The 17169-nt window shown below is 44.4% G+C and overlaps 1 protein-coding gene across 3 annotated transcripts in view; it reads right to left on the bottom strand.

The window, feature by feature from the left end:
• Positions 1-7700: 7700 nt before the first annotated feature.
• The window catches only part of SLC7A10 (solute carrier family 7 member 10), a 64600-nt gene continuing 55131 nt past the window's right edge, over positions 7701-17169 (bottom strand). For 2 of the 3 annotated variants that reach the window (XM_077288634.1, XM_077288636.1), the window contains exons 7-9: positions 12566-12715; positions 9612-9789; positions 7955-8227 (exon numbers count right to left, since the gene is read on the bottom strand). In XM_077288634.1, the coding sequence (XP_077144749.1) occupies positions 8097-8227; positions 9612-9789; positions 12566-12715 (459 nt within the window). In that variant the 3' untranslated portion in view covers positions 7955-8096. Of the gene's footprint in view, positions 8228-9611; positions 9790-12565; positions 12716-17169 lie in introns of all 3 variants that reach the window. The other variant, XM_077288633.1, reaches the window with a different exon arrangement.

Below are 17169 nucleotides of genomic sequence, written 5' to 3'. Positions count from 1 at the left end.
TCACAAGGGGCCCCATTGGCACCTGGGTTAACATCAGTCGGCAGTTGCGAGGTAGTTCAGCAGGGAGGCTCGACGATAACAGAAGGTGGGACTAAAGATAAGGATGAGTCGGTCAGGGTCGATGATTCGGCAAGGGGGGAAGTATACGTGTGTTTTGAGGGGCCTTTAGGTGCACATTTGAAGCCGGAGGTGAAAGAGAGAATTTGGAAAGGGGAGTATGTTGAAATATTTTCACTGCTCCCTTTAGAGCGTTTCAATTTAGATAAAGCCCGTAGGGATGATTCCAAAAAAGAGGACGAGGAGAGGAGAAGGTTTAGATTAATCCCTCGGACTTTTTCTAACTGGTTACAAGCTTTTGCGATTTTTGCTAGCGTAATAGGAGAAAAATCGCCAGAAACTTGTGCCCCCTTGTTTTGCTATTTAGATATCATTGGGGAAGCGTACAGGGTCTATGGGGGTCAAGGGTGGATTAGATATGACGAGCAGTTCCGTCAACGTAAAGCCGTGCGTCAAAATATTAGGTGGGACCACAAGGATATTTCTTTGTGGATGAGAGTGACAGCACCGGTCAGGCCGAATCAGGGTTCGCAGTCATTTCTTGGAGGCACCGGGGGTTCAGGACAGTCAGGGCACTCGGTGGTTATGCAAAAGGGACTGTGTTTTGCCTTTAACGAGGGGACATGCAGGTTCGGGGCAAAGTGCAAGTTTAAACACGAGTGTTCTTCATGCGGAGGAAATCATGGGGCAGCGAGATGTTTCAGGGGAGGGAAGCAAAAGGGGTCAGATGGATTTGAAAAAAGGGGTGACTCCGGTGTGGCTGGCAGAGATGGAGCCGTTCCTAAGTAGATATCCTGATACAAAGGCAGCTTCCACTTTGAGAGATGGTTTTAAGACTGGTTTTTCCATACCTTTTGTGGACGTCAAAGTGCAGTGGTCCAAAAAGAATTTGAAGTCGGCCTATGAATTTCCCGAAGTAGTCACGGAAAAATTGAATAAGGAAGTGTCACTTGGTAGAATGGCCGGCCCTTTTCAGTCTCTCCCTATGGAGGAACTGAGAGTTTCTCCTTTGGGGGTGGTCCCTAAAAAGGAGGTTAATAAATTTAGGTTAATCCATCATCTTTCGTTCCCAAAAGGTTTGTCAGTGAACGACGGCATTGATCCACAGTTGTGCTCGGTTCTTTACACGTCGTTTGACACAGCTATGGAATGGGTTAGACGTTGTGGACAGGGGGCTTTATTGGCAAAAACCGATATTGAGGCTGCGTTTCGTTTGCTTCCAGTTAATCCGGATAGTCTACATTTGTTGGGGTGTTTTTGGAATGGGGGTTTTTACGTGGATCGTTGTTTGCCGATGGGTTGTTCCCTATCGTGTGCATATTTTGAATTGTTTAGTACGTTCTTGGAATGGGTAGTGAAAGATGTATCCGGGCTTCGATCTTGCATCCATTATCTGGATGATTTTCTGTTTGTGGGCCCAGCGCATTCCGCTGATTGTTCAATTTTGCTCCACTCTATGGAGAGTGTGTCAAGCAGGTTCGGTGTTCCGTTAGCCGCTGACAAAACGGTAGGTCCGGTGACATCTTTGAGTTTTTTAGGCATCGAGATAGATACGGTGGCAATGGAGTGTCGCTTACCTATGGACAAACTCGTGAGCATGAGATTAGACGTGAGGAGAGTATATGAGTCAAAAAAGGTGACGTTGCATGTGGTGCAATCATTGTTGGGGAAGTTGAATTTTGCATGCCGTATCATGCCAATGGGTAGGGCGTTTTGTCGCAGAATGTCTTTGGCTACTGTAGGAGTTCGGTCCCCTTCTCATTTTATCAGGCTTCGAAAGGCCTTAAAGGATGATTTGAAAGTATGGATGCTTTTCCTCGATTCGTATAACGGGAAGTCACTGTGGATTGCACCTGTCGTGCCTGCGGAAGATTTGGGTTTTAAGATCGGCCCGGTGGACGAGCAAGGTTTTTGTTTGGTCTTTCGAGAGAATTGGCTAGCGTGTCGGTGGCCGCCTTCATGGGAGGATAACGGTTTATCTGCAAATCGTTTGCTGTGTGCGGTTTTTCCAATTGCTGTTGCTTTATCCTTATGGGGATCAGAGGTCTGTAATATGAAGATTTGTTTCGGTTGTGAATCGGAAGGCGCTGTAAGAGCGGTAAATTCATTATCGTCCGCAGATTCAGCGTTGCTAAAAGTTTTGCAACATATGGTTTGGCTGGGTCTAAGGTTTAATTTGTGGGTCACTGCGGAATTTCGATCGTCTAATGAATCATTGATTGGTGACAATAATTTTTATTCACAGTGGGATCGGGTTCCAGATGGCATGTCTCAAGTGGATCTCGTGCGGGTTTTCTGCCCGGAGGAACTATGGAAGATTCCGTTGGGGCAGTAGGGGTGCTACTGTCTAGGTCGTTGGCGCCGGGAACTTGGTCGCACTATGTTAAGGCCTGGGATACTTGGGTGGATTGGGGTTTGTAACTGGGATCAGATATGAATGACGATGAGAAGTTGCTGTTACTGTTAGGTCAAAAATGGGATAGCGGTTGGTCAGTATCAAAAGTTAATCAATTTTTGGCTGGTTTAGCATTTGGATTTAGATTCAGGGGGCTTCATGACGTAACTAAATCATTCATGGTCCTACAGGTGATGAAGGGTTGGCGTAAAGGTTGGAAATCCTTAGATGGTCGACGCCCTGTATCCTATGAGATTTTATTGCAGTTAGGCGAACAATTACCAAGGGTATGCACTAATCAGCCGGAGGTGGTTTTGTTTAAGTTGGCATTTGCTTTGGCATTCTTTGGGGCGTTTCGTTTGGGTGAGTTGGTCAGCCCAGCTAAGAATAAAAAAGGGGGGCTGCAGGGTCAAGATGTAGTCTTACACGGGGATAAGTTGGTTATTTGGCTGCGTCAATCAAAAACTGATTTGGCTGGGAAAGGGTGTAAAATTGAGCTATTTGAAGTACCGGGTTCTCCATTGTGCCCGGTATTATGTTTTCGGGAATTTTCAGAGGGGAAGGTTTGGGTTGATGAGCCACTGTTGTTGCACGAAGATGGATCCTTTTTATCTCGGTATCAGTTTGCCACCATATTTAAGCGCTGTTTGATGCAAGGAGGTATTTCAGCAGAGAAGTTTTCGGGTCACTCATTTAGGATAGGGGCAGCTACGGAAGCAGCAAGAAGAGGTTTGGGAGAGGACGTGGTGCGGAGGATCGGCCGTTGGGAATCCGTGAGGTTCAAGTCTTATATTCGTCCGTCCTTGGTTTAAAAAGGGGATTTTTTAGAGTTGGAAAAAGATTTATTAGGGTTGCGCTTTATGATTACTATGTTTTGGTTTGTTAATTTCTTTGCAGAAAGAAGGCCGTTACTGACATGGATTGTGGGCCACTCGTTTGTGTTTTGGGCAGCGGTGCGAGCAGATGTTCGCCCTCAAGGGAGACAGCTCGGAGTGGAGAAGTCATCAGCGACCTTACGTTGGATTGGAAAACGGGGAATGTATTGGAAACAGCTCTTGCCGGAATTTCATAAGTTTGTGCGTTTGGACAGGGTGCCGGATTTATTGCTAATTCATTTGGGGGGCAACGATCTCGGTAAACGCCCTTGTAGAGAACTGATCAATGACATCAAATTTGATGTTTTAAGATTGTGGGCCATGTTCCCGCGTTTATTAATAATATGGTCGGATATTGTTCCTAGGAAAGTTTGGTTCGGAGCTCGGTCAGTGCAGGGTATTAACAGGGCCAGGATAAAGGTGAATAGAGCAATTTCACGTTTCATGGTACGGAATGGGGCTCTTGTGATTCGTCATTTGGATCTGGAGTCAGGGACGGGCGAATATTGGAGAAAAGATGGAGTGCATTTGAATGCTATCGGTTTGGACCTATGGTGTCTTGCGGTGCAGGAGGGTATTGAAAAAGGGCTGTCGGTGTGGCGGGACACAAATGTCTGAGGTGTCAGGACATTGGTGTTGGTGGCGGGGGGGGGAAAGAGGTCCTCGAAGTTGGTGGTGCTAAGAAATGGCGGCTTGGAGGGGGGGGGGATGTGTGAGATCCTGGACTCCCCCTGGTGTGGCTTAGAGAATTAAGGGTAATACAGTCGAGAGGACTGGGGACGTGGGATTTTGGCGGTTATTGGCCGGGCGAGTCTTTAAGCGTCTCTGAGCTGGTGCCTAGCGGCTGGGGGCAGGGACACGACCTGGAGGCCAAATTGGAAAGATTTGATACGAGTTGGTTGGCTCTTGGGGCTCCGAGGACCGCCTTCCCTGGGGTTTCAATGTTAACAAACTGTTTTGTTTAAATGTTAATAAAAGATGGCTGCTGTGGCCAAATTTATCCAAACGAATGTTTTATGTGTATTTATTGGGGCAGGGGCCACGACAGGGCGGGTAGTAATTAGTTATTAGTAACTAAGGTTATTGGTCAATTTGAGCGAAACTCACAGGCATCATGAATACCTAATGTCATGACTTTTAAACTTCTGTATCAGAGGGCAGAGATTAGAAACCAAAAATCTCTATAAAAATACAAAGTATTCACGAATTGAGTCAGTTAGGAGATATAAGGCTTTGTGCACACTGTTTTTTTTAAGGCATTCAAAAACAAACTTTATGATGAAAATTGCTACAAAAAAACCTCTTCTCTGGGGCGTTTTTTGCAGAGGTTTTGGTTTCCTCTGGCAGCTTCGCAGAGTATTGTTCTGCGTTTTATGCAGCGTTTTGATAGGACAGTATCTGGTCTGGAATTTTCCCATTTTTTTGACACACCTGCTCCAATAAAAAACTCTGTGCGTAGGCAAATTCTTAGAGTATGTTCACATTTCATCTTTTTGGGCTGTTTTTTTTGAGTAGCCCCGCTTCTAAAAATTCCGAAAACAGCACTCACAAAATGCTTTGGAATGCTTTTTAAATACTTAAGTTCCCACAATTAATTTTTGAGGCTTCATATTTTGAAGGTGTAAAAAATGCCGTGTCTTTGAGGTCTAGTGAAGAGGATCGGATTGATAGAAATTTATGCAGCGTCAAAAACACAATGCATCTAAAAAATTCCACTCAAAAACGCAATGAAAAAACGCGAGTTACCTAATTTAGCTAGAATTTGCAAAATAAAAAATTCACCAAATACTCACGGTGGGAACCAGCCTTAAGAAACAACCCAATTTAGAAATGACTCAGTGATGATAAACTGATCATCCAAGGTCTAGCAGCAATACTCCCTGCAATCAACTGCTACAGCTCCTCCGCAGGAGAATAAAAGTATTACACGGTATGCACTTACATAAATATGTGACTGTGTGAGTCCAACAGAATGGAATTTTGATCTTTGTCATGGCTGTCTGCTCAGATGACCCCTTTATGATGTCCATTTGCCCTTCTAACTCCTTTTTAGCTTTATTTAAACAAGTCTGGCCACACAATATGATTCTTCATAGCACATATTTAGGGTGCATTGCGTGGTGACCATTGTACAAGTGCATGGCACCCCAAGACATGGCACAAATCTTCACCTACTTTTACAAGCCTTGGCGTCAGGGCCGGCGTCAACACCCGGCCTAGCCGGGCAAGTGCCGGGGCCCTGACGAGACAGGGGGGCCCACTCACACAGTCATAGAGCCATCTGGCTGCTTTAACCCTTTCTACCCTTTCAATTTGCGCTGGCACAAGCATCTTCTCACTGTCAGTGCAGGGCCAGGCACACATAGGGGTTAATTAAGGACACAGCCAGCGTGACATTGTGGGCGGAGAGTTCTCCTGCTCTGAAATGTGTGCACTGCTGAACTTATCAAGGAGACCGAGCTCCTACCAGCACCTGAGTGAGTGCAATGCTATATCGCTGTATGTTCTGACAGTCTGGGACTGGGTGACCTGGGGCGGCCATGGGCTGGGCGGCTGCAGCTGATATATATATATATACTACAGCAGCCGCCCAGGCCCCCAGCACAGCCTGTATAGATACAGTGTATATAATATATATATACAGGACAGGTGCTGGGGGCCTGGGCTGGGCGGCTGTTGAAGTATATACACTGCACAGTACCACTCCCCTGTATATATACACTGCATAGCACCACTCCTGTCCTGTATATATACACTGCACAGTACATCTCCCCTGTATATATACACTGCACAGTACCACTCCTCCTGTATATATACACTGCACAGTACCACTCCTCCTGTGTATATATACACTGCACAGTACCACTCCTCCTGTATATATACACTGCACAGTACCACTCCTCCTGTATATATACACTGCACAGTACCACTCCTCCTGTATATATACACTGCACAGTACCGCTCCTCCTGTCCTGTATATATACACTGCACAGTACCACTCCTCCTGTCCTGTATATATACACTGCACAGTACCACTCCTCCTGTCCTGTATATATACACTGCACAGTACCACTCCTCCTGTCCTGTATATATACACTGCACAGTACCACTCCTCCTGTACTGTATATATACACTGCACAGTACCACTCCTCCTGTATATATACACTGCACAGTACCACTCCTCCTGTATATATACACTGCATAGCACCACTCCTCCTGTATATATACACCGCACAGTACCACTCCTCCTGTCCTGTATATATACACTGCACAGTACCACTCCTCCTGTATATATACACTGCATAGCACCACTCCTCCTGTATATATACACTGCACAGTACCACTCCTCCTGTCCTGTATATATACACTGCACAGTACCACTCCTCCTGTATATATACACTGCACAGTACCACTCCTCCTGTCCTGTATATATACACTGCACAGTACCACTCCTCCTGTATATATACACAGCACAGTACCACTCCTCCTGTATATATACACTGTACAGTACCACTCCTCCTGTATATATACACTGCACAGTACCACTCCTCCTGTATATATACACCGCACAGTACCGCTCCTCCTGTATATATACACAGCACAGTACCACTCTTGTATATATACACCGCACAGTACATCTCCCCTGTATATATACACTGCACAGTACCACTCCTCCTGTATATATACACTGCACAGTACCACTCCTCCTGTATATATACACTGCACAGTACCACTCCTCCTGTATATATACACAGCACAGTACCACTCTTGTATATATACACCGCACAGTACATCTCCCCTGTATATATACACACTGCACAGTACCTCTCCCCTATATATATATATATACCGCACAGTACCACTCCTGTATATATACACTGCACAGTACCACTCCTCCTGTATATATACACTGCACAGTACCACTCCTCCTGTATATATACACCGCACAGTACCTCTCCTCCTGTATATATACACTGCACAGTACCGCTCCTCCTGTATATATACACTGTACAGTACCTCTCCCCTGTATATATACACTGCACAGTACCGCTCCTCCTGTATATATACACTGTACAGTACCTCTCCCCTGTATATATACACTGCACAGTACCGCTCCTCCTGTATATATACACTGCACAGTACCTCTCCCCTGTATATATACACTGCAGAATTTACAATAGCTATCACTCATGTAAGAAGTGAAATCTGGCATTGTACTATACCTATATTTCTCCGCTGTATCTGGGCATCATGAATCGTGGTATATTTTAAAGGGGGGGGGGGGCCCACTGAGACTCTTTCGCCCGGGGCCCTCAAAAACCTGGAGCCGGCCCTGCTTGGCGTCCTACGAAATACAAAGATGCACACGGTATGACGCAGGTGGTTGAAAATTATGCTTTAATTGAGGAAATAAAAGTTCAATTTATACAAGATGGATGGCCGGAAAAAAAAAAAAAAAAAGTCCTCTTAGAATATACAGTGGCTCACTTGACTGGAGGAGAACGGCGCCATTTGGGGGGTATCTTGTGTTCTTTCCCCAGGCTGGGAAGAGGTTAATTAACATAATATATCAAAAATGCATCCGGTACCTCACATTAGCCGCCAAATCAAAGCCGTAAGTCTCTGCGATGTTGGGTTTCCGGTCATGACTCGCCGTGTCTGACGTGTTCCATTCCGTATTTCTCTATATTGCTAGACCTTCAAGTACATTTTCTCCACATATTTGCTTGTAAACAAAGATGCAGGGAAGCTTGGACTTGGAAAAAAGCTCATTGCATTTTGAGGGACTTTTCGTTGTCGGTCACCAGGGCGTCGTTGCAGTGGACCAGGTCCTCTTCTGGAAGGTCTGGTTGAGGGTAGACAACGTAGCAAACTTTCTGTCCACAGTATGTCATCTTTTCTGAAACAAAAACACAAAGAACATGTTTGTGGTGTGAATGTGGTGGATCTTGTTGATCAAGAATGTCTCTACGGAGAAATTTGCCCTTACTCCCAAAGGGGGTCTCAAACTGGTCACATCAACACAGGAAACAATTCTAGAGGTGGACTTTAGAATAGACTTTATAATTAATAATCCCCTCTTGTCCTGCTCAAAACACCACAAACTTTTTATCAAGAACAGACCATAAGGATTGCCCCCCAACCTATTTTCACCTAAGATGATGTACCCCTCTGGCTCGTATCCAAAGGAAGCCTTGCTTTGGTTAAACAAACCGTGAAGAATGAGTCCAACCTGATTTGGGCCCATGGCCAATATTTTTTCCCACTAATAGTCCATAAAATACATTTTTAATTATTGAGGTCAGACTACTAATCCTGAGACGGAAGGTCTACGTCTCAGAAGCTAGCTGTAGATCTGAAGCCTCTGTCACTCCAGCTCTACTCCCCGCCTAGTGCCACCTCCTCCTGCTTAACTGATGGCTCCTTTGCCTAAAGTCACACAGCATAGAGGCTGTAAGTCAGGGTAAGGGCTCATTTCCACTTGCAAGAGCAAAAACGGTCCGTAATCTGGACCGAAAAAACGGATGTAGCGTATGCGATTGTCATGCGAGTGTTATGCGAGTGCAATGCGATTTTTAATTGCTCCATCCGTTTTACATCCGTATGACATCCGTATGCAATCCGTTTTTTTCTCTGCAACTATTTTTATACAGTCATTTACAGGACCATTTACAGTGTTCTATGCCACAGAATGGTAATGTATCCGTAAAAAATGGACGGAATACGGATGGTCCGTATTCCATGCGTTTTTTTCACGCACCCATTGACTTGCATTGGCGAGTCTCGTCCGAGACCCGCAGCAAATCGCAGCATGCTGCGATTTTTTTCTCAGTCCGATTTCGGCTGAGAAAAAAAATCGCAAATGAAAAGACACCTATTGAATAACATTGGTCCGAGTGCAATCCTATTTTTTATCGGATTGCACTCATCCATTTTCCTCGCAAGTGGAAATGAGCCCTAAAGGAGGCAATGGTGGGTGGAAAATAGCGCTGGAGTGACCAAGGCTTCAGATCTACCATAGCTCTTCAGCTTCATTTGCATATCAATTCAAATGCTGATTTCTCAGTAACGGAGCAACGGACTAACCATGTAAAGGTATTGCAGGACTTGTCTTTGAAAGAGCTACATGTACATATAAGTACCATAGTTTGGGGGGATGAAATCATGCAGACGGATCCCTTTAATGCTACCAGCAAGGGTTTTTTCCATTTTTTGTGGGTACAAGACCCACTTCTCAACCCTGGTGGGTGTAAACGACCTCCATTAAGTGCACAATGACTTACCAATAAATCTATCTACACACTTTGGTTTATTCTTCCAGTAAACTGCCAGGAAGAAGACTGGCACACCCGTTAAAATAATGATGAGTCCGACGCCACACACTATTGGTTCTGAATAAAAGCTGAATATCAGTAGGAACGCCCAGAAGCATAGATAAGTGATGGGAATCAGCAGATTCACCTGAAATAAAACAGAAAATGATAAAATAATGGTATTTTTTTTTTACATCTGTCCATATTTTTACTAAAGTTCCCCTTTAAAAAAAAAACCTGCAGAATCAATGCAATCCCAGTGTCATACTGAGTGTTCTGCAAAATCTGCCAGAGCTAGAAATAAGTATATTACTTAATAATGCATACTGTCATCTGCCAGTCCTGACCGGGTCAGCATTATTACCAGCGCCAGTAGCATCATGTGCGTATTAGGAGGAGACGGCCTAAAAACAATGCAAATCTATGATTATGATGTATACACCTGTATTTTTGCATAGGATTCCTTCATAATTACATTTAATACGTAGGTGCATGCAACAAGATAGCTTATTTTTTTTCCAAAACTGCAGTCAAAACATTTTTTTTCTGAAAATTCCAAAATTAAATCACAGAAAAAAATACAATACGGTTGCATAGTGTGAACGTACCATTATCATTAGATTTACAGTTACAGTATCATACAATATCTGATCACTTCAAACGACCCAGATTAAATTTATGCAATAATAGTCTAAAAGTATGTGCACATGGAGACTTTTAATGAAGTTTTTGGCATCAATCCAACACTATAATCCAACATTAAAAGCCCACGTAAAATCTGCTTGCTAGGGTATTTTCATGCACCAATCTTGGGGGCGAGGATATTGAAGTGGATCCACATCAAAATCCACATCAGTGAGTATTTGAAAAGGTTTTATGTGGATTTCGTAGCTGATTCTCTTCAATATCCACACTTTAAAAATATCTGCGCCAATGTTTTTTTCCTGTGAGTTTTTTCCACTTCTAAATCATGGCAAATATTTTTTTTTGTCATATTTATTTGTAGGTTTTGATGTTTTTTTTGGAAGGAAATTTTTGCTGCTCCAAAAAACATACCCTACTATATTGTAATTAAAAATGCACCGAAAACCGAACTGAAAGAAATGTAAAAAAATGAATGAAAACAGCATCAAATACTGAGTGTTCTTACAAAACAGAGCAAAAAACCATGTGTTTTTGAGATGTATTTTAAATTGGGGATTTTTCAGCCACAAACTCTAAATAAGAAAACTCCATGTGCCCCTGCACACTGGGTGGTAAAGTTGCTAAGGAGGAAACTTGCAGATGCCAAGCAATGGCATGTCTCAAGCATCAGTGGACTCCATCCAAGAGAGTAACGCCCGCATGACCACTTCAGATAAAAGGTACAATGCCAAACGGACACTCTTGGGCATCAGTTGGTTGCATAGGGCACTACAAATACAATTGGCATATGTGCACAAGCTTTTCTGGTGTAAACATACGCTGAGGCCCGGTTCAAACATTCATTTTTTTTTTCGTATACGTGAAACTATAATAGGTATGTATTCATTGCGTAAAACTGTACATGAAAAACAGATGTCTGAATGAAGTCTAAGGCAGTGTGAACATAGTCATAACTAGATGATGCAATCATATCTTGTAGAATAATTGCGCTGCCTTGGTACGGTGTCTAGTTCGATTCTACATGGCAGCCGGATCAGGGAAATCTTCACTTCTACGCCTGGCATACTGGGTGCATCTGACATGATGTCATGGTAGACCTAGTAACGAGGCCTCATGTGATGTCATGGCGTTGAGACGTGACATCATGATGTCGGGGGCCTTAGCAACGAGGTCTTAAGTCATGTTCTGACATCCATTAAGATGTGACATCATGATGTTATGGGAGGCCTCATGTGATGTCATGTCGTGCGTTAAGACGTGATATCATTATGTCATGGGAGGCCTAGTAATGAGGCCTCATGTGATGTCATGGTGTGTGTTGAGACGTGTCATCATGATGCCATGGGAGGCCTAGTAATGAGGCCTCATGTGATGTCATGGTGTGTGTTGAGATGTGTCATCATGATGTCATGGGAGGCCAAGTAGCAAGTTCTCATGTGATGTCATGATGTGTGTTGAGACATGTCATCATGATGTTATGGGAGTCCTAGTAACAAGGGCTCATGTGATGTCATGGCGTGCGTTGAGACGTGACATCATGATGTCGGGGGGCTTAGTAACGAGGCCTTATGTCATGTCATGACATCTGTTAAGATGTGACATCATGATGCCATGGGAGGACTGATGTGATGTCATGATGTGTGTTGAGATGTGACATCATGATGTTGGATGGCTTAGGAGTGAGGCCTCGTGTGATGTCATGATGTGCGTTAAGAAGTGATGTCATTTGAGGACTAGTAACTAGGCCTCACTTAATGTCATGACGTGCATTGAGACATGACATCATGATGTTGGGGGGCTTAGTAACGAGGCCTCATGTGACATCATGACACGCATTGAGACATGACATCATGATGTCGGGAGGCTTAGTAACAAGGCCTCATGTGATGTCATGACGAGCATTGAGACATGACATCAAGATGTAGGGGAGCTTAGTAATGAGCCTTATGTGATGTCATGACGTGTGTTGAGACATGACATCATGATGTCATGGGAGGCCTAGTAACGAGGCCTCATGTGATGTCATGATGTTATGGGAGGCATATTAATGAGACCTCATTTGATGTCATGATGTGCATTGAAACGTGAATGACTTCTTGTTGGGGGCCTAGTAATCGCCAGAGACGCTCACGATAGAGAACTGCAGGAGTGAAGACGACTCAGCCAAGGAGGACCGCATTGGACATCGCACCATTTTATCTAATATGTTTTCTTTCAAGGATGCAATAATGATAGACGACCGGAGAGCGACACATGGTGTTTTGCTGCGGAGCTCTTACCTTAATCGGTCGGAACATTTTGGGTTTCTTGAAGCGAAGAACAATTAACCCCATAATTGTTACTCCATAGCAGAGGTAGTTAATAAAAGACACGTAGTTTATCAGTGTGTATGTATCACCAACCAGCATGATGATAATTGTCGCTCCGCACTAAGGAAAAAAAACATGGGGTTATCATGAATGTCCCAACGGGAAAAACAAAAAAAATTCCGGATGCAACTTTTTCCCCCACAAGCACAGTTTCTACATTTGGCGAGATTTGCGCCAAATTTATTTTAAGGCGCCCGTCTCGTAATAAACTCTGCACATTTGTAATTAATTAATGATTTTACGTGTTTTTAGCTATTCATAAAAGTTTAAAATGATGGAAAGTGGCGCAGCGTGAGGATGGGGCGTCTGAAAGATAAAAAAGTGAGATGAAAAGTTGGTGCAAATTATAGGACAAATATAAGTATATGTTCTGCTCATGTAAAAAACACAAACAGAACATGCAAAGGAAACATGGAGGTAACTTGCGCAATTTTAATAAAAGGCGTTTTCTTTGAGATAAATCTGGTGTATTTTGAACTATGTTAAAAGGGGCAAATTAAATCTCTGCATATGTGATCACATTTGTACAATAATTTTATTTCCACATAATAAATTTAGCATACATTGCATTTCCCTTGCTCCATAGCAACCAGAAGTAGGGTCAGTGGCCCATAGCAACCAATGAGAGTTCATTTTACTTTTCCAAACCTGCAGTGGGAGAATGAGACCAGTGATCTGATTGGTTGCTATGGGTTCAGTGTACAGGATGCACCTGACAGGTGAGCAGCACAGGTGGAGAGCTGCTCCCATTACACACAGTCCTGTCACGAGTACCAGACTGCAAGCGTGAGGTGAAGAGAATAACTGATCTATGTGTGGCTGTGGTCAGTGTCCGTGAGGGAAAAGCTTCTGTCTGCAGGTGTCGTGCAATGTTCTGTGTCATGAAGGAAACGCTGCAGCCATAGTTACCTATATCTATATATATATGGTGGACACTGTGGCCGTTGTTATATATATATATATACTAGATGGTGGCCCGATTCTAACGCATCGGGTATTCTAGAATATGCATGACCACGTAGTATATTGCACAGCCCACGTAGTATATTGCCCAACCACGTAGTATATTGCCCAGCCACGTAGTATATTGCCCAGCCACGTAGTATATTGCCCAGCCCACGTAGTATATTGCCCAGCCCACGTCGTATATTGCACAGCCCACGTAGTATATTGCCCAGCCACGTAGTATATTGCACAGCCCACGTAGTATATTGCCCAGCCACGTAGTATATTGCACAGCCAACGTAGTATATTGCACAGCCCACGTAGTATATTGCCCAGCCACGTAGTATATTGCACAGCCCACGTAGTATATTGCACAGCCCACGTAGTATATTGCACAGCCCACGTAGTATATTGCCCAGCCACGTAGTATATTGCACAGCCCACATAGTATATTGCCCAACCACGTAATATATTGCCCAGCCACGTAGTATATTGCCCAGCCACGTAGTATATTGCCCAGCGACATAGTATATTGCCCAGCGATGTAGTATATTGCCCAGCCACATAGTATATTGCCCAGCCACATAGTATATTGCCCAGCCACATAGTATATTGCCCAGTCACGTAGTATACAGCACAGAGCCACGTAGTATATTGCCCAGCCACATAGTATATTGCCCAGTCACGTAGTATACAGCATAGAGCCACGTAGTATACAGCACAGACACGTAGTATATTGCCCAGTCACGTAGTATATTGGCCAGTCACGTAGTATGCACCATATCCCTGTTAAAAAAAAGAATTAAAATAAAAAATAGTTACATACGCTCCGTTGGCCCCCGGATCGAAGCGGTTACCAATGGTCCCGGATCGAATCGGTTACCGATGCTCCTCGCGCGCTCCGGTCTGAAGAGTGCATTGCGGTCTCGCGAGATGATGACGTAGCGGTCTCGCAAGACCGCACGCCATCATCTCGCGAGACCGCAATGCATGGAGCGGTCACCGGGGCGTCGCGAGGAGCGTCGGTAACCGCTTCGATCCGGGAGCATCGGTAACCGCTTCGATACGGGGGCCAACGGAGGGTGAGTATGTAACTATTTTTTATTTTTTTCATTATTTTTAACATTAGATCTTTTTTTCTATTCATGCTGCATAGGCAGCATGAATAGTAAACGTTGGTCACACAGGGTTAATAGCAGCGCTAACCGAGTGCGTTTCACTGCGGTCAGCGCTGCCATTAACCCTGTGTGAGCAGTGACTGGAGGGGAGTATGCGGGCGCCGGGCACTGACTGCGGGGAGTAAGGAGTGGCCATTTTCTTCCAGACTGTGCCCGTCGCTGATTGGTTGTGGCCGTTTTGCCGCGACCAATCAGCGACTTGGATTTCCATGACAGACAGAGGCCGCGACCAATGAATATCTGTGACAGACAGACAGACAGAAGGACAGACAGACGGAAGTGACCCTTAGACAATTATATAGTAGATGAGGTGGACGCTGCTTTCCTCGCCGTATATATGAGGGGGCGCTGCTTTCCTCGCCGTATATATGAGGGGGACGTTGCTTTCCTCGTCGTATATATGAGGTGGACGCTGCTTTCCTCGTATATATGAGGTGGACGCTGCTTTCCTCGTATATATTAGGGGGACGCTGCTTTCCTCGTCGTATATATGAGGGGGACACTGCTTTCCTCGCATATATGAGGGGGGCGCTGCTTTCCTCATATATATGAGGTGAACGCTGCTTTCCTAGCATATATGAGGTGGATGCTGCTTTCCTCGTATATATGAGGTGGACGCTGCTTTCCTAGCATATATGAGGGGGACGCTGCTTTCCTCATCATATATATGAGGGGGACGCTGCTTTCCTCGTATATATGAGGGGGGCGCTGCTTTCCTCGTCGTATATATGAGGGGGACACTGCTTTCCTCGTCGTATATATGAGGGGGACGCTGCTTTCCTCGCCGTATATATGAGGGGGACGCCGCTTTCCTCGTCGTATATATGAGGGGGACGCTGCTTTCCTCGTCGTATATATGAGGGGGACGCTGCTTTCCTTGTCGTATATAAGAGGCGGACGCTGCTTTCATTGTTATATATACAGTACAGACCAAAAGTTTGGACACACCTTCTCATTTAAAGATTTTTCTGTATTTTCCTGACTATGAAAATTATACATTCACACTGAAGGCATCAAAACTATGAATTAACACATGTGGAATTATATACTTAACATAAAAGTGTGAAACAACTTAAAATATGTCTTATATTCTAGGTTATTCAAAGTAGCCACCTTTTGCTTTGATGACTGCTTTGCACACTCTTGGCATTCTCTTGATGAGCTTCAAGAGGTAGTCACCGGGAATGGTCTTCCAACAATCTTGAAGGGGTTCCCAGAGATGCTTAGCACATGTTGGCCCTTTTGCCTTCACTCTGAGGTCCAGCTCACCCCAAACCATCTTGATTGGGTTCAGGTCTAGTGACTGTGGAAGCCAGGTCATCTGGCGTAGCACCCCATCACTTTCCTTCTTGGTCAAATAGCCCTTACACAGCCTGGAGGTGTGTTTGGGGTCATTGTCCTGTTGAAAACTAAATGATGGTCCAACTAAACGCAAACCAGATGGAATAGCATGCAGCTGCAAGATTCTGTGGTAGCCATGCTGGTTCAGTATGCCTTCAATTTTGAATAAATCCCCAACAGTGTCACCAGCAAAGCACCCCCACACCATCACACCTCCTCCTCCATGCTTCACGGTGGGAACCAGGGATGTAGACTCCATCCGTTCACCTTTTCTGCGTCGCACAAAGACACGGTGGTTGGAACCAAAGATCTCAAATTTGGACTCATCAGACCAAAGCACAGATTTCCACTGGTCTAATGTCCATTCCTTTTGTTCTTTAGCCCAAACAAGTCTCTTCTGCTTGTTGCCTGTCCTTAGCAGTGGTTTCCTAGCAGCTATTTTACCATGAAGGCCTGAGGCACAAAGTCTCCTCTTAACAGTTGTTGTATAGATGTGTCTGCTGCTAGAACTCTGTGTGGCATTGACCTGGTCTCTAATCTGAGCTGCTGTTAACCTGCCATTTCTGAGGCTGGTGACTCGGATAAACTTATCCTCAGAAGCAGAGGTGACTCTTGGTCTTCCTTTCCTGGGGTGGTCCGCATGTGAGCCAGTTTCTTTGTAGCACTTGATGGTTTTTGCCACTGAACTTGGGGACACTTTCAAAGTTTGCCCAATTTTTTGGACTGACTGACCTTTATTTCTTAAAGTAATGATGGCCACTCTTTTTTCTTTACTTAGCTGCTTTTTTCTTGCCATAATTCAAATTCTAACAGTCTATTCAGTTAGACTATCAGCTGTGTATCCACCAGACTTCTGCACTCACACAACTGATGGTCCCAACACTATTTATAAGCCAAGAAATCCCACTTATTAAACCTGACAGGACACACCTGTGAAGTGAAAACCATTCCATGTGACTACCTCTTGAAGCTCATCAAGAGAATGCCAAGAGTGTGCAAAGCAGTCATCAAAGCAAAAGGTGGCTACTTTGAAGAACCTAGAATATAAGA

This window comes from Ranitomeya variabilis, chromosome 2 (assembly GCF_051348905.1).
Source record: "Ranitomeya variabilis isolate aRanVar5 chromosome 2, aRanVar5.hap1, whole genome shotgun sequence".
NCBI classification, from domain to species: Eukaryota; Metazoa; Chordata; class Amphibia; order Anura; family Dendrobatidae; genus Ranitomeya; species Ranitomeya variabilis.
Note: the sequence above shows the minus strand (reverse complement) of the source record. Positions and strands in the feature narration are given on the sequence as shown.